The sequence below is a fragment of the Rhinopithecus roxellana genome, chromosome 14, assembly GCF_007565055.1.
Source record: "Rhinopithecus roxellana isolate Shanxi Qingling chromosome 14, ASM756505v1, whole genome shotgun sequence".
Lineage (NCBI taxonomy): Eukaryota > Metazoa > Chordata > Mammalia > Primates > Cercopithecidae > Rhinopithecus > Rhinopithecus roxellana.
In genome coordinates this window covers 12,147,963-12,172,221 of record NC_044562.1, presented here as the reverse complement: position 1 = coordinate 12,172,221, position 24,259 = coordinate 12,147,963, and the positions used below count along the sequence as shown (strand labels likewise).

Here is a 24,259-nt window from a genome sequence, read left to right as displayed (position 1 = left end):
AAGTTAAACTACACAGACTGAAATCACCAATGATTCAAAGAAAAAGCCACAGGAAAATTGGAAAATACTCTGAGATGAAGACAAAATATATCATATCATGATGATGATGGTTGCAAACAATGTGAATGTACTTTATACCACCGAATTAATTGTATGTTTAAAAATAGTTAAAATGGCAAATCTTATGTATGTTTTGCCACAATTGAAAAAACAAAAACAAATAAAAAACCCTGGGCTGGGCGCAGTGGCTCATACCTGTAATCCCAGCACTTTGGGAGGCCAAGGCAGGTGGATCACCTGAGGTCAGGAGTTCAAGACCAGCCTGGCCAACATGGCGAAACCCCATTCTACTAAAAATACAAAAAATTAGCTGGGCTGGGTGTGGTGGTGGGTGCCTGTAATCCCAGCTACTTGGGAGGCTGAGGCAGGAGAATAGCTTGGACCCAGGAGGTGGAGGTTGCAGTGAGCCCAGATCACATGACTGCCCACTGCATTCCAGCCTGGGTGGCAGAGTGAGACTCCATCGCAAAAAACAAGAACAGGAAGAAAAAAAACCCTGCCACTCGTTTTTCAACAGTGAATGTTTATTGAGGGCCTACTATGCTTCATGCAAAAAACAAAGCAATGTATCATAAGCTAGGGGATACAGGAAAAGCAGTTCCCAGAGGGAAATTTATAGCTATAAACGCTTGTATTAAAAAAAGAAGAAAGATGTCAAATCTTCCACCTTAAGAAACTAATAAAAGAAGAACACACTAAATCCAAAGTGAGCAGAAGGAATATAATAATAAAAACTGGAATGGAAATAAATGAAATAGAGGGAAAAAAAGTAGGGAAAATCAAACCAGAAATAGGTTCTGCGCAAAGATCAACAAAATGGACAAACCTTGAGCTAGATTAATAAATTAATAAAATGAGGAATGGAAGAAAGGACATCACTGCTGACCTTACATGGAAATTAAAAAGCATTATAAGGAAATATTAGGAACCATTTTATGCCAACAAGTTAGATAACACATATGAGATGTATGCAGTCTTTGAAAGACACTACTGAAATTGACTCGAAAAGAAATAGAAAGTCTTTTTTGTTTGTTTGAGATGGAGTCTTGCTCTGTCACTCAGGGTGGAGTGCAGTGGTACGATGGTGGCTCACTGCAGCGTTTGCCTCCTGGGTTCAAGCAATTCTCCTGCCTCAACCTCCCAAAAAATAGAAAATCTGAATAGACCAATAAAGTAAATAGATTGAATTAACAATAAAAAAGCCCCTCCCCAAAAAGTTCAGGTCCAGATAACTTTGCATTTTGTGATTCCACCAAATATTTAAAGAAGAATCAATACAAATTCTTCACACACTCTTTCAAGATAAAGAAGAGGTGTTACTTTCCGGTTTATCCTGTGTGGACATTATTAGGCTGATACTAAAACCAGGCAAAGACATCAGAAGACAAGGAAACTACAGAACAGTGTTCTTTATGGATGTAGGTGTAAAATACCTCAACAAAATGCTTGCAAACTGAATATAGCAACATATCAGAAGAATTCTATACTGTGACCGAGTGGGAATTATCCCAGGAATGCAAAGTTGGCTTAATATCTGTAAAGTAATGTAACATGCCGTGTAATAGAATAAAGGGCAAGACCAATATGAACATCTCAATAGCGGCAGGAAAAACATTTGATTAAATCCAACATTGTTTCATGATAAAAAACATTCAACAAATTAGAAATGAAAGGGAACTTCCTCAGTGTGATAAACCGTCTGTGAAAACCTACAGCTAGTATCATACTTAATGATAAGACAGAATGCTGTCCTAAGATTAGGAACAAGACATATAGTCATTATAATTTTTAAAAATTTATATATAGAGAGATATTTTTTATGTAGACGGGGTTTTACTATGTTGCCCAGGCTGGTCTTGAACTCCTGAACTTAAGTGATCCACCCACCTCGGCCTCCCAAACTGCTGGGATTATAGCTGTGAGCCACTGCGCCTGACCAAGACAGGTATAGTCTCTTTGACACTTAGCTTTAACATTGTATTGGAGGTTCTAGCCAAGACAATTAGGGAAGAAAAAGAAAGAAAAGGCATTCATATTGGAAAGGAAGTAAAATAATCTCTATTTGCAGATGGCATGATCTTGTATATAAAACATCTTAAGGAATGCACTATAAAATTGTTATGAGCTCCTCAAAGTTTCAGAATACAGGATCAATATACAGAAAGTAATTTTATTGTTATACATTTACAATGAATAATTCAAAAATGAAACCAAGGAAACAATTCCATTCACAATAGCATCAAAAAGAATAAAACATTTGGGAATAAAGTTAACAAAAGAAGTGCAGAACTTACATTCCTTTTTTTTTGAGACAGCGTGTTGCCCATGCTGAAGTGCAGTGGCACAATATCAACTCACTGCAACCTCTGCCTCCTGGGCTCAAGTGATCCTCCCACCTCAGCCTCCTGAGTAGTTGGTACCAAAGGCATATACCATCACGCCTGGCTAATTTTTGTTTTTTTTAGAGACTAGGTTTCTCCATGTTGCCCAGGTTGGTCTCAAACTCCTGAATTCAAGCGATCCACCTGCCTCGACCTCCCAAAGTGCTGGAATTACAGGCGTAAGCCACTGTGCCTGGCCAGAACTTACATTCTGAACTGTAAAATATCATTGAAAGATCTAAATAAATGGAAAGATACTGTATGTTCAGGGATTGGAAGACTTAATATTGTTATGATGGTAATACTCCCCATATACATTTAGCACAATCCCTATTAAAATTCCAGGCCAGGTGTGGTGGCTCATGCCTATAATCCCAGTGCTTTGGGCGGCCGAGGCGGGTGTGAGGTCAAGAGTTCGAGACCAGCCTGACCAGCATGGTGAAACCCCATCTCTACTAAAAATACAAAAATTAACCAAGCGTGGTGGTGCACGCCTGTAATCCCAGCTACTTGGGAGGCTGAGGCAGAAGAATTGTTTGAACCTGGGAGGCAAAGTTTGCAGTGAACCGAGATTGTGCCACTGCACTCCAGTCTGGGTGACAGAGTGAGACTCCGTCTCATAAAAAGCAAACAAACAAACAAACAAACAAACAAACAAACAAACCCAGTTGTCTACTTTGCAGAAATTGACACGCCGATCTTAAAACTCATGTAGAAATGCAAGGGACCCAGAATTGCCAAAACAGTCTTGAAAAAAAAGTTGGAGGACTTTCATAACTTACTACAAAATTACAATAATTGAGACATTCTGATACTGGCTTAAAGATAGACATATAGATCAATGGAATGGAATGACAATCCAGAACTAAACCCTTCCATTTATGGTCAACTGATTTTCCACAAAGTGCAAGGACAATTAAGTGGAGAAAGAATGTCTTTTTCAACAAATGATGGTGGTACAGGTGGATATCCACATAACAAAAAAAGGAATTTGGACCCTTACCTCACTTATATATATAAATTCAGAATTCATCATAGACCTAAATGTCATATCTGAAACAATAAAACTCAGGCTAAGCCTAGTGGGTCACACCTGTAATCCCAGCACTTTTGAGGCCAAGGTGGGAGGATCCCTTGAGCCCAGGAATTCAAGACCAGCCTGGGCAACATAGTGAGATGCCATCTCTATTAAAAAAGAAAAAACAACTCTTAGAAGAAAACATGGTTGTAAATCTTCATGCCCTTGTATTAGACAATGGTTTCTTTTTTCTTCTTTTTTTGATACAGGGTCTCACTCTTGTCGCCGAGGCTAGGGTACAGTAGGGGGATCGCAGCTCACTGCAGCCTTGACTTCCTGCTGGGCTCAACGATCCTCCTACTTTAGCCTCCCGAGTGGCTGGGACTACAAGCATGTACCAGCTAATTGTTGAATTTTTGATAGAGATAGGGTTTGCCACATTGCCCAGGCTGGTCTCAAACTCGTGAGTCAAGCAATCTTCCTGTCTCGGCCTCCCAAACCTGCTGGGATTACAGGTGTGAGCCACCATGCCTGGCTTCTTCAGTATGACAGCTAAAACATAGGCACTAAAAGAAAAATGGATAAATTGATCTTCATTAAAATGGAAAACTTTTTTTTTTCAAATGGCACCATCAAGAAAATGAAGACATCCCAGAATGAGAAAAAGTATTTGCTTGTCATATATCTGATAAAGGACTTTTATCCAAAATATATTTTAGAAATTCTTAAAATCAACAGTAAAAAGACACATAACCCAGTTAACAAATGAGCAGAGGATTTGATCAGATATTTCTCCAAAGAAGGTATCCAAATGGCTAATACATCATGAAAAGAAGCTCAAGGCCAGGCTGATTACACCTGTAATCCCAGCACTTTGGGAGGCCACGGTGGGTGGATTACTAGGTCAATAGATGGAGACCATCCTGGCCAATATGGTGTAACCCCTTCTCTACTAAAAATACAAAATTTAGTTGGGTGTGGTGGCACGTACCTGTGGTCCCAACTACTCGGAATGCTGAGGTGGGAGAATTGCTTGAACCCGGGAGGCAGAGGTTGCAGTGAGCTGAGATCGCGCCCCTGCACTCCAGCCTTGCGACAGAGCGAGACTTCATCTCAAAAAAAAAAAAAAAAAAAAAAAAAAAAAGGAAGCTCAGTATCCTTAGTCCTTAGATGAAAATCAAAAGCACAATTAGATGCTGCTTTGATTATAGGTAATTTCTGATCCCTAATCAGGCATGTGCCACTGGTCCTGCTAATTCTGGATGATTTCTTTCTTTCTTTCTTTTTTGAGACGGAGTCTTGCTCTGTTGCCCAGGCTGGAGTGTAGTGGTGTGATTTTGGTTCACTGTGACCTCCACCTCTGGGTTCAAGCAGTTCTCCCGCCTCAGCCTCCTGAGTAGCTGGGATTACAGGCATGCGCCACCACTACCGGCTGCTTTTCATATTTTTAGTAGAGACAGGGTTTCGCTCTGTTGGCCAGACTGGTCTTGAACTCCTGACCTCAGGTGACCCACCCACCTGGGCCTCCCAAAGTGCTGGGATTACAGACGTAATCACCGAGCCCGGCCCTGCATAATTTCTAACAGATATGAAAGTAAAGAGATTTTGACAAACCCTGGAATACACATCACCAAGCTTCAGCGGTTCTCAGTGGATGTCCATCTTGTTTCATCTTTGAGGGAGTTTCAAGGAGTAGAAAAAAATAGAAGCAATTTTAATCCAATAGCCTAAACCTGCCACAGGAGGAGAAAAAATAGAATGAAAACTGTGTTCTACTTTTACATGTCACATTTAGGGAAAAAATATATTTAAAATATCTGAGAGGATTTTAAAAATTTACTTTATTAAAATACTAGTGAAGGTAAATTCTAATCACAAGTACCTTATCTGACACCTGTGTAGTATTTTTTTCTGTTATTTTCTGATGACAAGTGTACTGTAATGCAGTGGCCATTTTTGTTGTTGTTTGTTTTTGCAGTCATTTGTGTTGACCAGCCTGTAGTATTTCACAACATGTTTTTATGGAAATAACTGATCTGCTAGCTCCATTTTCTTAGGAATTTTTTTCTTGCTGTTTACCTCACTATGTTCCGTAGTATTGAAAGGAGGTTTCCCTCCCCTATGAAATGGTAGTGCCTGAGTTTTGAATACCATTTTTCTAGTTGTAATTATAAAAGTAATATGTATTCATCATAGAAAAAATTTGGAAAACACAGGAAAGGACAAAGATAAGATTAGGGAACCTGTGATTTTATCAGCTGAAAATTAACCAGTGTTAATGATTTTATTTTGTTGTTCACGTGACCTGCCTTTTTAACGTAATGTGGTGAGCCTGAACCTTTTATTCATTTTGGTGCTTTTGTGGTTGGGTTTTGTCATAATTACATTGTAGTTAATCATTGTGCACACTGGAGTGAGGGATACAGAATGAGAGAAAATTAGTTTAACTCTGATTTTTTTCCTACTGCAGAATATTCTTGAATATACTTGAGTAATTCCAGCCTTTAATGTTCTTTCCAAGTTACACAGTTATATATTCATCCAGTTTCTAGATTCTCCAATTCAGAGATGACTTGTATAGACTTCCCTGCAAGACCAAAGCACTGTTGACTTTTGGTGCTAGAAATTGGCTGTTGGGTCTTATCTCTGTCCAGTCTTCCTGTTGTATGCCTGACTGGTATTTTACAGGCTTTTTGATAATCATTTCATCTTCTTAGTATCTAGAATTACAGAGCTCTAAAGAACTCTAGTACAATTTCTAGTATTTGTTAATTGAAATAAAAACATCAAACTAAGAATTTCGAAGCACTTTTTATATTATTTTCGTGTTAAAAATTCATAATACATTCATAATGCATAAAGGTAAGCTTGAAAATATGAATACTTTCTCAGTATTGAAACATGAATATGAATATTTTGTCTGTATAGGTAATTCTTGGTGTATGTGTGGAATAATTATCAGACATCCTTTTAATAACTTTTCCCTTTCACCCCAGGAGTGGGGATCAGTAATGTTTACAGGTTGGGAACCAGTTCTGTGATCTTTCTAGATTGCTTGTTTCCTCTGAACAGGCCACACACTCTTGCGTCTGTGCTTTGTCCATACGTATTTGCACGTTCCTTTTACCTGTAATGTTTTCTGCCTTCTCCCTTACCTCTACTTCTAAGAAAGAATGGAACTCAACTTATGACTGCCAGTGACTGTTTGTCCTTTGATTTTCAGCCCGAGCAAACTTTATTCTTCGGACAAGTATTTCTGGAGTACCTTGTTTGCAACAGGCGTTATAGGCATTAGGTGAACAAGATAAATTAAGTCCCTACCTTCTTGAGGCTGACAGTCCTGTTGGGAAATGAGACAGAAAATACGTGATAGAATTGCACCTTAAGTGCTTGAAAGTAGAGAACAGCATGCAGTGACAAGGGAGTACCCCTAGAATGGCCTTCCAGTGGGTCTCTGAGGAGACAGCATTTAAGCTGAAGTCTGAAAGATGAAAAAGAGGTAGCTGAGCCAATATAGGTGTAAGGAGAGTTTTTGGCAGAAGGAACAGCATAAGCAATTGCCCTCTGAAGTAGTAAAGCTTTTGGAACCAAAAGGAGGCCAGTGTATATGACTAGAGCCCAGAGGTGTTTGGCTTGGAGATACACATTTGGAAGACACCAGTTCATCGGCATGGGAATGGATGCTGGTTATTTTGGAGTGAGCAGCATGAGGGGACAAGAGGCACTGGGCTGAGCCCACCAATAGAGATCTGGAAGGTGGGTAGAGATGAGAGATGGTTTAGTAGATGCAGCCAGAGAAGTAGCAAGAAGACATAAGCATTTGTTTTCACACAAGCAGGGAACTTTTCAAGAAGGAAGGGCGGTCAACTTTGGATTGCTGCTGAGGGGTGCAATTTGTTAAGTACAGAAAAGTCTTCCTTGGATTTGCCAACATGGCTGTCATTGGTGATCCTGACAAGAGCTGCTCTTGTGGAGTGAGCGAGTGGAGCCAGATTAGAGGGTCTATGGAGGGGACAGGAAGTGCATCAGTGGAGCTGGCTGGTGTAGACAACGGCTTAAAGAAGCTTCACTGTTGATGGTGTCATTGATGAAAGGCATGTGAGCTCAAGAGAGGGCCTCTGTAAGATGAGTGATTTAGAGGACATTTACAAGCTGCTGGGAATGAGCTAGCAGAGGAGAGATTGCTGATTCCTGGGAGCAGACAACTGGAAGGTTAAAGGTCTGAGGAGGCAGAAAGGAGGAGTTGTCATCTGTGTGGGTGCTGAAACCATTAAGGAAGCTGCGAGGAGATAGGGAGGGAGTCAGGGAGGCTGGAGTGTGAGTCTGCAGTGGAAGACAGGGAAGGACCTGTGACGGACAGATGAGAGCCGGGGCTGCCCCTGTGCTGAGCTGCGTGGTGCTTAGTTGATAGGTGCAGTGCCCCATGCTTGCAATTCCTGGTTGAAGCATTACTGAGTTCCCTCAGGCAGTTTTATCTTCCTTTCTCTTCTGCCTACACCACCTTCTGCCAACTTCTGGTTTAAGACTTGTCCACATACTATTTGGACTGTTTGTGTTTGTCTCTTTCTTCTTTCAGGCAGTGACCTTCTTGAAGGCCTTGATGAAGTCGTTACTTTCTGTGATTTTTAGTAGTTAGCATAGTTCAATACCTGTCAGAGTAAATGCTTGCTCTCTGAGTGAATGTGTGGGCCTCAAAATGAGTGGGACAGTGGGAGGGAGAAAAAAGAGAAGGAAAGGACAGAAGGAACAGGTAGACTAAGAACAGACTTCCTGCTGGCAGGGCATGGCAGCGCGTCTGTCTTCGTTTTCGATCATATTGTAATTGTTGCAGAAATCATCCTAATGCAAAAAAGTTTGTCTTATTGATAGAAATGTGCTGACTTAGTGTGAGTAAATCCTGCTAATTTCTGGCTTTAAACTATCATACCTTCTTTCTGGCATGAAACTATCATACCTTCTTCCAGAACTGGCTTTAAATTATCATACCCTCTTTCAATCCCATTTTCCAGGGAGTTTTTTTTTTTTTTTTTTTAATTTTTTTGAGACAGAGTTTTGCTCTTTGTTGCCCAGGCTGGAGTGCAGTGGTGCAATCTCCGCTCACTGCAACCTCCGCCTCCTAGGTTCAAGCGATTCTCTTGTCTCAAGACTCCTGAGTAGCTGGGATTACAGGTGCCTGCCACCATGCTAATTTTTGTGTTTTTAGTAGAGACGGGGTTTCACCGTGTTGGCCAGGCTGATCTCGAACTCCTGACCTCAGGAGACCTGCTCCGGCCACCCAAAGTGTTGAGATTACAGGCGTGAGCCACCGCAACTGACCCCAGGGAGATTTTTTAATGTGGTTATTGATTTATTGGTGCTGGTAATTTAATTCCTTCTTGATACTTTCTTTTTTTTTTTTTTTTGAGACGGAGTCTTGCTCTCGCCTGGGCTGGAGTGCAGTGGCCGGATCTCAGCTCACTGCAAGCTCTGCCTCCCGGGTTTACGCCATTCTCCCGCCTCAGCCTCCGGAGTAGCTGGGACTACAGGCGCCCGCCACCTCGCCCGGCTAGTTTTGTTTTTTGTATTTTTTAGTAGAGACGGGGTTTCACCGTGTTAGCCAGGATGGTCTCGATCTCCTGACCTCGTGATCCGCCCATCTCGGCCTCCCAAAGTGCTGGGATTACAGGCTTGAGCCACCGCGTCCGGCCCTTCTTGATACTTTCATATCGAATATTATTTTATTAAGGCTTCTTGAACTCCTTATTTATGATTTGACTTCATGTTTCTTAATTTTCTCCGTCTTAGGCCCCACATGCTGTAGCTGAGACATTTTCATGTTTCAGTTAGTAAATGCCCATGATTTGAACTTTCAATGGAGTTTGTAGTATAGTGAAAAGAACACAAACTTTGGGGCCAGGCAGATCTGGTTTTGAATTATTGCTTGACAGTTATTTTAAAACCTTAGGCAGGTTTTTTGGTTTTTGTTATTTATTTATTTATTTATTTATTTTATTCTTATTTTCTGAGACAGAGTCTTGCTTTGTCACCCAGGCTGGAGTGCAGTGGCACCACCTTGGCTCACCGCAACTTCCGCCTCCTGGGTTCAAGCGATTCTCCTGCCTCAGCCGCTTGAGTAGCTGGGATTACAGGCATGTGCCACTACACCCTGCTAATTTCTGTATTTTTAGTGGAGACAAGATTTCACCATGCTGGCCAGGCTGGTCTCAAACTTCTGCCCCCCTCGGCCTCTCAAAGTGCTCAGATTACAGGTGTGAGCCACCACGCCTGGCCTGTTTTTGTTTTTTTAATCTTTCTGAGTTGCAGTTCTGTATCTTCAAAATGAGAATAATAATGCTTACTTATCTCACAGGTATCTCACTGTGTCTGCCTTACCACACTTCACCTCCCTCATTTTGCTTATGCTGTTTTTCCTTAAGTGCCATAAGTATTTTTTTTTTTGTTTGTTTGTTTTTGTTTTTTTGAGATGGAGTCTCATTCCCATCACACTAGCTGGAGTGCAGTTTCGTGATCCACCTCCCGGGTTCAAGCGATTCTCCTTCCTCAGCCTCCCAAGTAGCTGGGATTATAGGCGTGCACCACTATGCCCGGCTAATTTTTGTATTTTTAGTAGAGATGGGGTTTCGCCATGTTGGCCAGGCTGGTCTTGAACTCCTGACCTCAGGTAATTTGCCTGCTTTGGCCTCCCAAAGTGCTGGGATTCCAGGTGTGAGCCACTGGGCCTGGCCACCGTAACTATTGAATGCACATCCTAGCCACATTTTAACACGAGGCTTAAGCTGAATCTTGTTTATATAGTTTTGACTTGGTCATTCTAAGCCTTCTTAATCCATTCCTTCCTCTGACTTTTCATAGTACTTATTCATATTCCTTATTTGGCAGGTGCAGTATTTTACTCGTTAAATCTACCAATTATCCATCTTGTGTTTGTGTTGACCTCCAACATTGACAAGCCTTTTCTGTGTATGTATGTCTTGTTCTCTCCAAGTATGTTGGAAGCTCTTTCAAGTGAAGTCATAGACTTATTTCTTTAGTATATTCTATAGTGAGATTTTATATTTGATAAGTTGATGAGTAAATAAAAGTGATTGAGATAGACTGGTAATGAATAAACAGGGTTTGTGAATATATTCACTCCTTCCATTTATTCATTCTACAAATATCCATTGCGTACATGTGTGTTAGACTGAAAAACATGTCACAGTATTTTGTAGCTCCTCCTATTGATTGGTAGAATCCATTTCCTCACACTTTTGTTTTTGTTTGTTTTTGTTTTGTTTTGTTTTTGAGACAAGAGTCTCACTCTGTCGCCCAGACTGGAGTGTAGTGGTGTGATCTCAGCTCACCACAACCTCTGCCTCCCAGGCTCAAGTGATTCTCCTGCCTCAGCCTCTCGAGTAGCTGGGATTACAGGCGTGCACCACCACACCTGGCTAGTTTTTAGTGGAGATGGAGTTTCACCATGTGGACCAGGCTGGTCTCGAACTCCTGACCTCAGGTGATCCACCTGCCTTGGCCTCCCAAAATGCTGGGATTACAGGCGTGAGCCACCGCCCCCGGCTTCCTCACACTTTCAGTGTGGACTGGCCTTGTGACTTGCTTTTACCAATAGATTGTGGCAGAAGTAACATGCAAGTTGTGGATCTCAGGCCTCAGGAGGCCTGGTAGCCTCCCCCTTTGCCATCTTGGAGTGCTCCAGCCACTGCATGATGAACTCTAGGCTATGCCACTGAATGGTTACAGATCATGTGTGGAGAGAGGCCCAGCCAGAAGCCAGCACCAGAGTCCCAGACATGTGAGTGACACCACTGTAGAGCCTTCAGCTGCAGTAAAAATGCCAAATGACTCAGCTGCATGAATAATCCCAGGAAAGACTAGCACAGGATCTTCCCAGCTGAGCCCAGCCACCTCGTAGACTTATGAGAAATATTAATTCATGATTGTTTTAAGCTACTAAGTATAAATGGTCCTACTTTTAATTTCTTACAAAGAAGTCTACAGTAGACTAAAAAAGTTGTCAGAGCTTATGGTTGATTCTGTTCTTCTTTCCATCCCCCATTGTTAATAGTTCTTTACTGATAGTGTGTGTAAGTGCCACAGGTAGATATGGTAATTAAGGGGCTGGAGATAGGTGCTATTTTTTTTTTTTTAAAGGCTCTGTGCTTGTCCTTTTCCATTCCTAATTTTATTGGATGCATTCTAGAGCTGGTATTCTCCACAGTGCCACTCAGGAGTCAAGACCAGAGGCCAAAATTCCCAACGTGAGGCCTCTTTTCATTACATCAAGATGTCTTTTTTTATTGTGTGTTCCTTCCTTTTTGTTGAAGTTGGTATTTTTAAACTTTTTCCTGTTGGCCTGCAGCAAAGTTGGCCTATTGTTCTGGTTCCTCCGATAATTTCTACTTTCCAGAGTACTATAAAGGAGCATGACTAGGACAATTGTCTTGACCTTTTATTGTTTTGTCCCTGTGGACCAAGATGATGTGACAGGAAAAGGTTGAGATGCTTGGAACCAAACTACTGTAGTGGGGGCATAGAATGTTGGTGTTGAGGAATGAAAGGGGTTTGGGTTTGGGAAGAGTTGGACCATTTTTTTAGAAATATCCGAAATGTGTCCCTTTTCTCAGGTGACTGATACAGTGACATTTAATGTGTTCAGTAGCCTTCATAGTAGATCTTGCTAAAGGAGAAAACTTTTCCTGATGAAGAATAAAGATGTTTTGCTGTTGTCACCTCCTCTACTGTTTCTTCTGTATCATTTTAATGTCTCTCATGTTCTTTAGGAAAATGTATGAAAGTTGAACTTTTTTTTGGACTCAGAGATAGTGTTACCTTCTGAATAATCTCTGATGTCAACACTGCTGTAAGATAATTCTCTGTAACACTACTCTTTTGAACATTGATTATAGAACCGACTTCAGGGATTGTAAACAGTAGTTCATGATCTCAGTAAGGGCAGGCAAGGGCTGAGTCCTGTTTTTTTTTTGTATCCTAGTGCCTCCCATTATGTCTTAAATATAATAGACCTGATTTTTACTTAGCTCAGCCATAAGTGACCACTGGTTATGGTTAACTTGAGACCTAGGTTTCCTTATTCTACTTTTCCCTCATGGAGAGCCTGGGCAGGATATGGGTGGATGGAAGAGAGTTTTACTTCCTCCTCCAGCCCTGTCAGCTCCTCTTCCTCCTCCTCCTCCTCCAACTTCTCTAACTTCACCTCTTTCTCCTCCTTTTTCTCCTTCTTCTCCAACTCCCTCAACTCCTCCTCTTCTTTTCCCTCTCCAACTTCTCTAATTCCTCCTCTTCCTCTTCCTTCCACTTTTCCTCCTCCTCCAGGTCCTTCTCCTCCTCTTTCAATTCTTCCAAATCCTCCTCCTCCAACTCCTCCAATTTCTTCTTCTCCAGTTACTCTTCCTCCTGTAACTCCTCCTCCTCATGCTCCACTTTCTCTTGTAACTCCTCCTTCTCCTCCAGTTCCTCTTCCTCCTATAACTGCTCCTTCCTCTCATGTTCCTCTTTCTCCTGTAACTCCTCCAACTCCTCCTCCTCCTTCTCCAGTTCCCCTTCCTCCTTCTCCAGTTCCCCTTCCTCCTGTAACTTCTCCACCTCTTCCAGTTCCTCTTCCTCCTGTAACTCTTCCTCCTCCTCCTTATCCTCTTCCTCCTGTAACTCCTCCAGCTCCTTCTCCTTCTCCAGCTCCCCTTCCTCCTGTAACTCCTCCTCCTCTTCCAGCTCCCCTTCCTCCTGTAACTTCTCCTCCTCCTCCTGTAACTAACTCTTCCTCCTCCTCCTTATCCTCTTCCTCCTGTAACTACTCCAACTCCTCATCCTCCATTTCCTTTTCCTCCTATAACTCCTCTTCCTCCTCCAGTTCTTCTTCCTCTCCTAATTCCTCCTCCTGCTCCTCTTCCTCCTGTAACAACTCCTCCTCCGGCTCCTCTTCCTCCTGTAACTTCTCCTCCTCCTCCAGCTCCTCTTCCTTCTGTAACTCCTCCTCCTTCTCTTACTCCTCCAAGTCATTCTTTTTTCCTCTTATTTTCTAAGTTTTCTGCATTTTAAAATACAATTATTTTTTTATTTCTCTTTTTATGATTTAATTGTAAATGTTTAGAAAACTCTTCCTAGAGGTTACAAGGAGGAGAACACATATATTTATTTGTTTTGATAGCTAAAAATATTTCTGAAAGGATACATGGGAAACTGGTGACATTACTTGCTTATTATTTATTTATTTATTTATCTTATTTTATTTGATTTTTGAGACGGAGTCTTGCTCTGTCCCCCAGGCTGGAGTGCAGTCATGCAATCTTGGCTCACTGCAACCTCCGCCTCCCGGGTTCACGCCATTCCTCTGCCTCAGCCTCCCAAGTAGCTGGGACTATAGGTGCTCGCCACTACGCCCGGCTAATTTTTTGTGTTCTTTAGTAGAGACGGGGTTTCACCATGTTAGCCAGGATGGTCTCAATCTCTTGACCTCGTAATCTGCCCACCTCGGCCTCCTAAAGTGCTGGGATTACGGGGGTGAGCCACCGCACCCGGCCTTATTTATTTGTTTTTTGAGATGCAGTCTCTCTCTGTTGCCAGGCTGGAGTGCAGTGGCCTGATCTCGGCTCACTGCAACCTCTGACTCCCTGCTTCAAGCGATTCTCCTGCCTCAGCCTCCCGAGTAGCTGGGATTACAGGCACGTGCCACCATGCCCAGCTAATTTTTGTATTTTTAGTAGAGACGGGGTTTCACCGTGTTGATCCATCTCCTGATCTCGTGATCCACCCGCCTCGACCTCCCAAAGTGCTAAGATTACAGGCGTGAGCCACTGCGCCCGACCATTACTTGCTTTTAAGGACAGACACTGGGTGGCTGGGAGGGTCAGGGGTGGAAGGTCAGGTGTGAATTTGGAACTATGTGATTAATATTCCCTGAAAATAGAGATGTAGAAAACACATAAAAGCATAAAAAAAGTCCAAAAACATCAGTTTAGTAAGAATAAGTGTAAGAGATAATAGTTACCTTGTTTTAAATTAGGAAGAAAAAGAAGAGAGAATTCAATCTGCTTAAAGCCTAGGGGCTTCCAGTCTCTTTCATTGTTTGCATTTCGTTCATAGGAATTTGTGAACTATTTCTGAGTGTACTAAGCCTTTGTTGCATAATTACATTCAAGAAGCATAAGCTTATTTGTTAGAAATCTTATTCAATTCTAGTTGAAGAGGAGGTTTTCATATGATATATATTTATAAATTATGGTAGGGAGACCTGAACAAATGGGATCTTTCCTAGTGTTTACATAAGGAATGGAGACCTTGCTCTCTTGCCTGTTGCTTCCTAGCTAAACAGGAAATCTGACCTCCTCTTGAGTCAAAACAGAATTAGGCTGAGACTTCTAATAATGTTTTCAAGGTGGGGAAAGGAAGCTCATTGTCCATGCAACCTTGGAAAATTGCTTACCTTTACTTTACCTCAATTTCTTAATCTATAAATAAGGATGTTAACACCTACTTTATAAAATTGAAGAATTAGAGGTAGTATTATATAAATCAGTATTACATAAGCATAGAACCTGACACCTCATGTAGCTCCTTAAATTTTATTATTATTATTATTATTATTATTGGTTAGTATCTGTTCATTTTAGGCCCCTTGAAGGAGTAAACACTATGAAATTGTTTTTCATTGAGAATGAATGAAAATGAATGATAGTTGTTTAGGGGAAGAAGGAGTATATCAGTTATCTGTTACTGTGTAACCAACTGCTATGAATATAGTGGCTTAAATAAAACAACAACGAAGTGTTATTTCTCATAATTCTGTGGTTTGGCTTGGTGGCTTTTCTGCTTATTTCGTTACACGTACTGGCATCACTGCAGTCGGGTGACGACTGGAATGGGTAGATGGTCCCAGATGGTCTCACTCACATGTCTGGCAGTTGCTGCTGGCTGTTGGTCAGAGCATGTTGGTTCTCCACGTGGCCTCTTATGTCCAATAGGCTAGACTAGCTTCCTTACAGCATGGCCATCCCAGAGCAGCATTCTAAGAGGGCAAGTTCCATTGCTTGCATAGCAAGTCTCTGCTTGCTTTTGTAGTTGCTGATTTCATAGGGTTAAGCCCAGAGTCACTGCAGGAGGGGACTTGGACTCCACCTTGGTGAGGGAGGAGTATCAAAGAATTTGTGGCCATTTTTAATATACCATCAGCCTGGTGCTTACTTGGTCTGCTTCTTGGACTAATATTAGGTCTGGAAGAAATCCTTTTGCTTTCTTAAGTTTTCCCGTGTCGTTGATACCTTCTTTAGTCCAACATAAGAGATGATAAAGGAACTGGAAGTATTATATTTGTACTAAAAATTGGAATGAAGGATAATAGCTGCTTTTGAAGCTCTTTCCTGTGAAGGAGGGACTAGTTCCAGCATTTGGAAGTGACAGGAAAGCAGATCTCTCCTCACTATAAGGAAGGATTGCTCTGTGAGATACTAAGTCCTGTTGAATGCTATCCCTCCTTCACTCTTCTGTGTTGTTGGAAGTAGTAAAGTAGAAGATGGGTAGTTATGTGCTGGGGCTTTGAAGGAGGGTTTTCCTCACTGAGTGACTTGATGTATGTGATTCCATACCTCAGAAAGAATCTCAATGGTTTTTATGTTGAGATGAGGGGTGGGGATGGGATGGTATTAGAAAGGAAGAGAATTGCTGTGTTCAGACTGTGAGTTACTCTACTGAGAATTTTAATTTTACTTTATTTAGAAAAGAAAGATATATTTTCTGAAAACTTTGAAAGTCGGGACTTACTATTGGTGTGAAAAAAACTTCAATTTGGCACAGTATCAGGGAGGTACTAAATCTTGAGGATAGGTTTCCTATGGGTCTTCTTGGTTTAAAATGAAAGGAATTAAGTAATGGTTTTAGGATAAGTAAGAAATAAATGTGTACAATGCTCCAGCAGCTATAGGTTAATGAGATAGCTTATGCAATTTGTGTAGTTAAAACAGTTTTGGGTACTTTTCCCATATCATGTATTTTGCCCTACTCAAACATGATTTTGCAATCTCCTAATTTTAATATCAAAACACTAGGCCCAAATGGTGCTATTGTTAGCTGAGAATACTGTGTCAATAACTGATCAGAATATGAGCCTGTTGCCTTTCTCTTTTTTTACTGAGACAGAGTCTTGCTGTGTCACCCAGGCTGGAGAGCAGTTTCACTGTGTTGGCTTACTGCAACCTCCGTCTCCTGGGTTCAAGCAATACTCCTGCCTCAGCCTCCCGAGTAGCTGGGATTACAGGTGTCTACCACCACGCCTGGCTAGTTTTTATATTTTTAGTAGAGATGGGATTTCACCATGTTGACCAGGCTGGTTTTGAACTCCTGACCTACCTCGGCCTCCCAAAGTGCTGGGATTACAGGCGTGAGCCACCGTGCCCGGCCCTTTTTTTTTTTTTTTTGAGACGGAGTTGTGCTCTGTCACCCAGGCTGGAATATAATGGCGCGATCTTGGCTTACTGCAAGCTCCACCTCCTGGGTTCAAGCGATTCTCCTGCCTCAGCCTCCTGAGTAGCTGGGACTACAGGCACTGCCACCATGCCCAGCTGATTTTTGTATTTTTAGTAGAGACGGGATTTCACCATGTTGGTCAGGCTGGTCTTGAACTCCTGACCTCAAATGATCTGCCTGCCCTGGCCTTCCAAAGTGTTGGGATTACAGGCGTGAGCCACTGCGCCCACCTCCTTTCTCTTTTTGTGTCTTTCTTTTCTTTGTTGTAGGGAGGAGGAGGTGGAGGCTGCCACTTACTCCATTGTAAAGTAGTGTGATGTAGGTGCTGCCCTTGACTTTGTTTAATGTGACCAAGCCAGCCACTTTGGTCAACAGTGTTTTCTGTGGAGCCTTACCTCATTTCCCATACTTGGTTTTTTTTTGTTTTTAGAAGACTGAGAGTAAGGCAATAAGCTGCAGTACCTACAGTGATTCAGACACAGAGTGGTGTTAGATTTCTGGTGGGAAGTAGAATTGAAGTTACAAATAAATACTCTAGCTAAAGCAGAAGATTGCTTTCCTGACTGGTGCATTTACAAGCTGGGAAATTGTGGAAAACATCAACCTGCCAACTGTGTGGCTCATTGGCTCTTCTTTGGGCTTCGATGTTCTTCCTGATAAAAATAATAATTATGTTATTCCGATATGGTTGCCAAGCCGTTCATGCTTCTCACTCTGCTTGTGATTATAAATGATTCTGCAGCATGAATTGCTTTGTCTTTGATTTAATGTTTCATAACATTTGAGTGTTGTATTATCTGTGCTAATTTGTTGTTCTCTTCTCTTACTTTTCAGAATGGACTGCTGAATTATGAAGTATTTCAGACCCAATAGTAGAACACCACTCTGCCACTCACTCCTTTATCTCCTACTAGTTATTTAAATTGGACTTTTAATATCCTACCAGCTGCTCTTCAGACACACATGGTGCATTGTTGCCATTCCCCAGATTGCATCTTTGAAACACAGGCTCTTAGTAACCTTCAGCGAACAAAGAGGCAACCTCCCAGATACGTCTGCTGGGAGGGAGTCATCCTGACTGCCCTCTAGCTTTTGCTGGATCTGGATTTGAATTCCACTATGGAGCCTCGCATGGAGTCCTGCCTGGCGCAGGTGTTGCAGAAGGATGTGGGGAAACGATTGCAGGTTGGCCAAGAACTGATAGACTATTTCTCAGACAAACAGAAGTCTGCTGACCTTGAGCATGACCAGACCATGTTAGATAAACTTGTGGATGGACTTGCTACCTCTTGGGTGAACTCTAGCAATTACAAGGTAAGCTGTGCTTTAGAAGGCACTTTTGGAGGTGGCTGGGCTGCGTTGGTAGATCAAAATTGACCCTTATAAAAATGCCTTGTGAGCAGTCAGCATGCTTCCTTGGTTTCCAGTAAGATACTCAATCAGATTGTGGCCTTCGGTTATTTCATTCTGGAGAAAGTAGAGTTTTCTTTGATACTTATTGAAGATCAAAAAATTCTTATCCTTTAGCACTTTGACAGAAGGTCAAATGAACAGATAAGGGGAGGCTTTTTTTGTTGGAAAGTTGGCAAGCATTTGTAGCCTTGAAGTTAATGTGTATATTGTGTTTTGCAGCAAATGGGTCCTGAGACCTTGGTGAGTTACCCTTTATAAATAACAAATGTCTTCACTGCTTTTCTCTGGGGGATTGAATTGGTAATAGGGTATGGAGCATTTTACCTTCAGGTCACTGTTGTGAAGCTGGCCCAGGTACCTGGACAGAAATAGGTTGTCAAGGACTTTTCTGTGACCTGTGTGTAATGGCCTAGAGGATATCCTTCAGGATATAAAGGTCAAGGCTGTTCATGTGACCTTGGCAGGGGCTGGGGGTGGGGGCCAGGTCCCATGGGTCAAATGAGTTGTGAAGGTTGACCATTTTACCTTTCAAAGACAGTTTTTGTGAATGAACACTAGATTGAACTTGAAGTGCTGAAGAGGTGGTGTTCCTCTCTCTGCTTCCTCCCCTATCCCCATCCCCTTACTCTCTCTTTTCATTTCCCTAGAGGGTGGCCCCTTTGGGTCAAGGTTGAGATGGAAGGAAGAGTGGAAAGCTTGCATGACTGCTAATAGGTGCTATAGACATTGTAGAAGGGGCTTACAGAAATAGAATATATTGTGCTGTTTTCATTGACTCAATCTTTTGAGATTGGTTTGGACTTAAAAAGTCACAGGACTCCTTTGCTCTGGTATGTACTCTGTTTTCTAAATACCTTACCTATGGCCCTAATACTTGGATATAAAATTTATCCTACCTGTCTTCATATATTTATTTTCGAGACTGAGTCTTGCTCTGTCACCCAGGCTGGAGTTCAGTGGCTCTATCTCAGCTGACTGCAACCTCCACCTCCTGGGCTCAAGCAGTCCTCCCACCTCAGCCTCTCAAGTAGACGTGCGCCCCCATGCCCAGCTAATTTTTGTATTTTTGTACAGACAAGATTTTGCCATGTTACCCAGGCTGATCTTGAACTCCTGGGCTCGAGCAAGCCACCCGCCTCCTCGTCCCAAAGTGCTGGGATTACAGGCCTGTGCCACCGCGCCCAGCCTATCCTACCTGTCTTAAAACTCTGGCTAAAATTCTATTTCATTCATCTGTTTATTCACTTAGCTGAAATTATCAGTTGCTTCTTACGTGTTTCGCATAGGTGCTGGATGGTGGGAGTGTTAAAAGAGATGAGAGGTGATAGAGTCTAGTCACTACAATTTTGTTCTTTCTTAAAAGTTATTTGTAAAAATTGACAAATAATATTACATACTTGTGGGATACCTAATGATGTTTTGATGAAGATAATTTGTAGTGATCAGGTCAGGGTAATTAGTATATCCATCATCTCAAACATTTATCATTTCTTGGTGTTGGGAAATTTAATATCCTCCTTCTAGCTAATTGAAACTATATTACTGTTAACTCTAGTCATCCTACAGTGGTATATAACACCAGAAGTTATTCCTCCTATCTAGCTGTAATTTTGTATTCTTTAACAAATCTCTTCCTACTCCTCTCTTCCTCCTATCCTTCCCAGCCTCTGCTATCCTCTCTTCTGCTTTTAACTTATGCGATCAACTTTTATTTAGCTTCACGTATGAGTGAGAACATGTGGCGTTTAACTTTCTGTTCCTAGCTTATTTCACTTAACATAATGCCCTCTAGTTCCATCTATGTTGGCTGTGAAGGACAGGATTTTATTCTTTTTCATGGCTGAATAATACTCCATTGAATATATATACCCTATTTTCTTTATCCATTCTCTGTTGTTGGACATGTAGGTTCATTCTTTGCTGTTGTGAATAGTGCTGCAGTGAACATGGGGGAGCAGATATCTCTTCCATATTCTGATTTCTTTTCATTTGGATAAATTCCCACTAGTGGGATTGCTGGATCCTATGGTAGTTCTGTTTATAGTTTTTTAAGGAACTTCCATACTGTTTTCCATAGTGGCTGTTCTAGTTTACATTCCCACCAACAGTGTATAAGAGTTCCCTTTTCTCTGCTGCATCCTCATCAGCATTTATTATTTTTTGTCTTTTTGATAATAGCCAACCTAACAGGGGTGAGATGATACCTCAGTGTGGTTTTGATTTGCGTTTCCCTCATGATTAGTGATGTCGAACATTTTTTTATATATTTGTTGGTCATTGGTATGTCTTTCTTTGAGAAATGTCTGTTCAGATTATTTGTCGATTTTTAAAATTGGATATATGTATTTTTTTCTGTTGAGATATTTGAGTTCCTTGTTTATTCTGGATATTAACCCCCTGTCTGGCTGGTCCAATGGTAATGAGTTATCAGAATTTAACATAGTGTCACTAAAGTTGGTGTATGACTCCTCACTGCTAAATTTGACTGGCTTCAAAAAAAAAAAATCTTGGCCGGGCGCGGTGGCTTAAGCCTGTAATCCCAGCACTTTGGGAGGCCGAGACGGGCGGATCACGAGGTCAGGAGATCAAGACCATCCTGGCTAACAAGGTGAAACCCCGTCTCTACTAAAAAATACAAAAAACTAGCCGGGTGAGGTGGCGGGCGCCTGCAGTCCCAGCTACTCGGGAGGCTGAGGCAGGAGAATGGCGTGAACCCGGGAGGCGGAGCTTGTAGTGAGCTGAGATCCGGCCACTGCACTCCAGCCCCGGCGACAGAGCGAGACTCTGTCTCAAAAAAAAAAAAAAAAAAAAAAATCTCCTGTCAGAGGAGTAATTTGCAAATGTCTTCTCCCATTCTGTAGCTTGTCTTTTTACCTTGTTGTTTCTTGGTTGCCCTGAAGCTTTTTAGTTTAATATAATCCCATTTGTTCATTTTTGGTTTTGTTTCTTGTGCTTTTGAGGTCTTATTTATAAAGTATTTTCCCAGACTAATGTCCTGAAACATTTCTTAAATGTTTTCATCTAGTAGTTTTATTGTTTTGAGTCTTACATTTAGGTCTTTGATCCATTTACACTTGATTTTGTATAGGGTGAGAGATGGGGATCTAGTTTATTCTTCTGCGTCTGGATATCGAGTTTTCCCAGTATCATTTATTGAAGAGACTGGCCTTTCCCCAGTGAGTGTTCTTGGTACCTTTGTCAAAAGTCAGTTGGCCGTAGATATGTGGATTAATTTCTGTGTTCCCTGTTTTGTTCCATTGGCCTATGTGTCTGTTTTTATGACAGTACCGGGTTGTTTTGGTTATTACAGCTTTGTAGTTTACTTTGAGGTCTGTTAGTGTGATGCCTCTAGCTTTTTTCTTTTTGCTCAGGGTTGCTTTGGCTATTCAGGGTCTTTTGTGGTTCTATACAAATTTTAGGACTTTTTTTTCTATTTCTGTGAAGAATGTCATTGATATTTTGGTAGAATGGCATTCAATCTGTAGATTGCTATTGTCATTTTCACTATATTAATTCCTCCAGTCCATGAGCATGTGATGTCTTTCTATTTGTTTGTATCCTCTTCAGTTTCTTTTATCAGTGTTTTGTAGTTTTCCTTGTACAGGTCTTTCATCTCCTTGGTTAAATTTATTCCTAGGTATTTTATTTTTGATAGCTATCATAAATGGAGTTACCTTCCTCTTCTTCTTTTGTTTTTTGGAGACGGAGTCTTGCTCTTTTGCCCAGGCTGGAGTGCAGTGGCATAATCTCAGCTCACTGCAACCTCCGCCTCCTGGGTTCAAGCGATTCTCCTGCCTCGGCCTCCCGAGTATCTGGGACTGCAGGCGTGCACCACCATTCCCGGCTAATTTTTGTATTTTTAGTGGAGACGGGGTTTCACCGCATTGGCCAGGCTGGTTTCGAACTCGTGACCTCTGGTGATCCACTCGCCTTGGCCTCCCGAAGTGCTGGGATTACAGGCGTGAGCCACTGTGCCCTGCCGGAATTGCCTTCTTGATTTCTTTTTTTGCTAGTTTGTTGTTTGGTGTATAGAAATGCTGCTCATTTTTGTATATTTTGTATCCTGTAACTGTACTGATTTCGGTCATCAGTGGTAAGAGTTTTTTGGTAGAATCTTTAGGTTTTTCTGTATATGAGATCATGTCATCTGCAAATAGGGACAATTTTACCTACTCTTTCCAATTTGGATGCCTTTTATTTCTTCTCTTGCCTAATTGCTCTGGGAAGGACTTCCAGTACTATGTTGAATAAGAGGGTGAGAGTGGGCATATTTGTACTATTCTAGTTCTTAAAAGCCAAAAGCGGCCGGGCGCAGTGGCTCAAGCCTGTAATCCCAGCACTTTGGGAGGGCGAGACGGGCAGATCACGAGGTCAGGAGATCGAGACCATCCTGGCTAACACGGTGAAACCCCGTCTCTACTAAAAAATACAAAAAAAAAAAACTAGCCGGGCGAGGTGGCGGGCGCCTGTAGTCCCAGCTACTCGGGAGGCTGAGGCAGGAGAATGGCGTAAACCCAGGAGGCGGAGCTTGCAGTGAGCTGAGATCCGGCCACTGCACTCCAGCCTGGGCGGCAGAGCAAGACTCCGTCTCAAAAAAAAAAAAAAAAAAAAGCCAAAAGCGGACTGGGTGCGATGGCTCATGCCTGTAATCCCAGCACTTTGGGTGGCCGAGGCAGGCAGATCACGAGGTCAGGAGTTCGAGACTAGCCTGGCCAACACGGTGAAACCCCATCTCTACTAAAAATACAAAAATTAGCCGGGCATGGTGGCACACACCTGTAATCCCAGCTTCTCGGGAGGCTGAGGCAGGAGAATTGCTTAAACCCGGGAGGCAGAAGTTGCAGTGAGCCAAGATCATGCCACTGCACTCCAGCCTGGGTGACAGAGCAAGACTCCATCTCAAAAAAAAAAAAAAAAAAAAGCTGAAAGCTTTTCCTCATTCAGTCAGATGTTATCTATGGTTGTTACATTTTTAAGGTCTGTGAAATCACCTTGTCTGTGTTTTTGAGTCACAACTCCATCACTTTTTCTATGTGCATATTAGGATGCTTCTAAGAGTAATTGGAAACTGACTCAAATGACCTAAAGTTCTCCAAGGAAATCTACTGTCTCAAATAAATCCAGTAGTAGTTAAGGCAATGTCCAGGGAAGGAGAATATCTTCTTGTGCCTTTCACTTGGGGAAGGAAACCTTTCTCAGAAGCTCCCCAGCAGACTTTTCTTTCATCACATTTGCCAGAGTGGCTTTGCGTGCCCACCTCAGCACCACTGGAAAACGAGTGTCCGTGATTTCCTTTGAATGTCATGCTTAACCTACTGGTCTTAAGTGGGGGCCTCCCTTGAGTGAAGCATGTGACCATATGAAAGAGGGCGGATGCTTGAATAGTATCAGGCTCCTAATAGGAAAAGGAGATTTGGGATGGAACTGGGTTAGCATGGATGTTAAATTATTAGGTTGGTGCGAAAGTAATTGTCTTCAAGGAGCTCGTAGTCTATGGAGAGGAACCTGATAAATAAACAAGTTACAGAACAGTGCAATGTGTGCAGTAACACAAATATACAGAGTTCTGTGGGAAGACAGAAGAAGAAAGTAGTAACACTGTCTACAGGAAATGAGAAGTTTGAAGATTGGTTAGTTTTTCCAGAATGACATTTGCAGGGTTACAGAGAAGTGAAAGATTCAGACTTGACTCTTGGTGAAGCAATTCCTAAGCAAAGACAGATTAGTGTGAAGGAAAGTCAGGAAGTTGGAGTTTACCACTAACTTGCTTGTAACCATGGACAACTCAGTTAACCTGTTTGTACGATGCAGATGTTAGACTAGATAATCTCTTGGGAGCCAGCAAGCTCTAATATTTTATATGACTTAATAGAGGTGGTCTTTGCACTCAAGGGCCATGTCTTATGGTTTG

At 41.9% G+C, this 24,259-nt stretch overlaps 1 protein-coding gene across 15 annotated transcripts in view; it reads left to right on the top strand.

The window, feature by feature from the left end:
• The window catches only part of CLASP1 (cytoplasmic linker associated protein 1), a 310,377-nt gene that overhangs the window by 24,528 nt on the left and 261,590 nt on the right, over window positions 1–24,259 (top strand). For all 15 annotated transcript variants that reach the window (XM_030916265.1, XM_010367499.2, XM_030916256.1 and 12 more), the window contains exon 2: window positions 17,770–18,249. In XM_030916265.1, coding sequence (XP_030772125.1) covers window positions 18,055–18,249 — 195 coding nt within the window. In that variant the 5' untranslated portion in view covers window positions 17,770–18,054. The remainder of the gene's footprint in view (window positions 1–17,769; window positions 18,250–24,259) is intronic.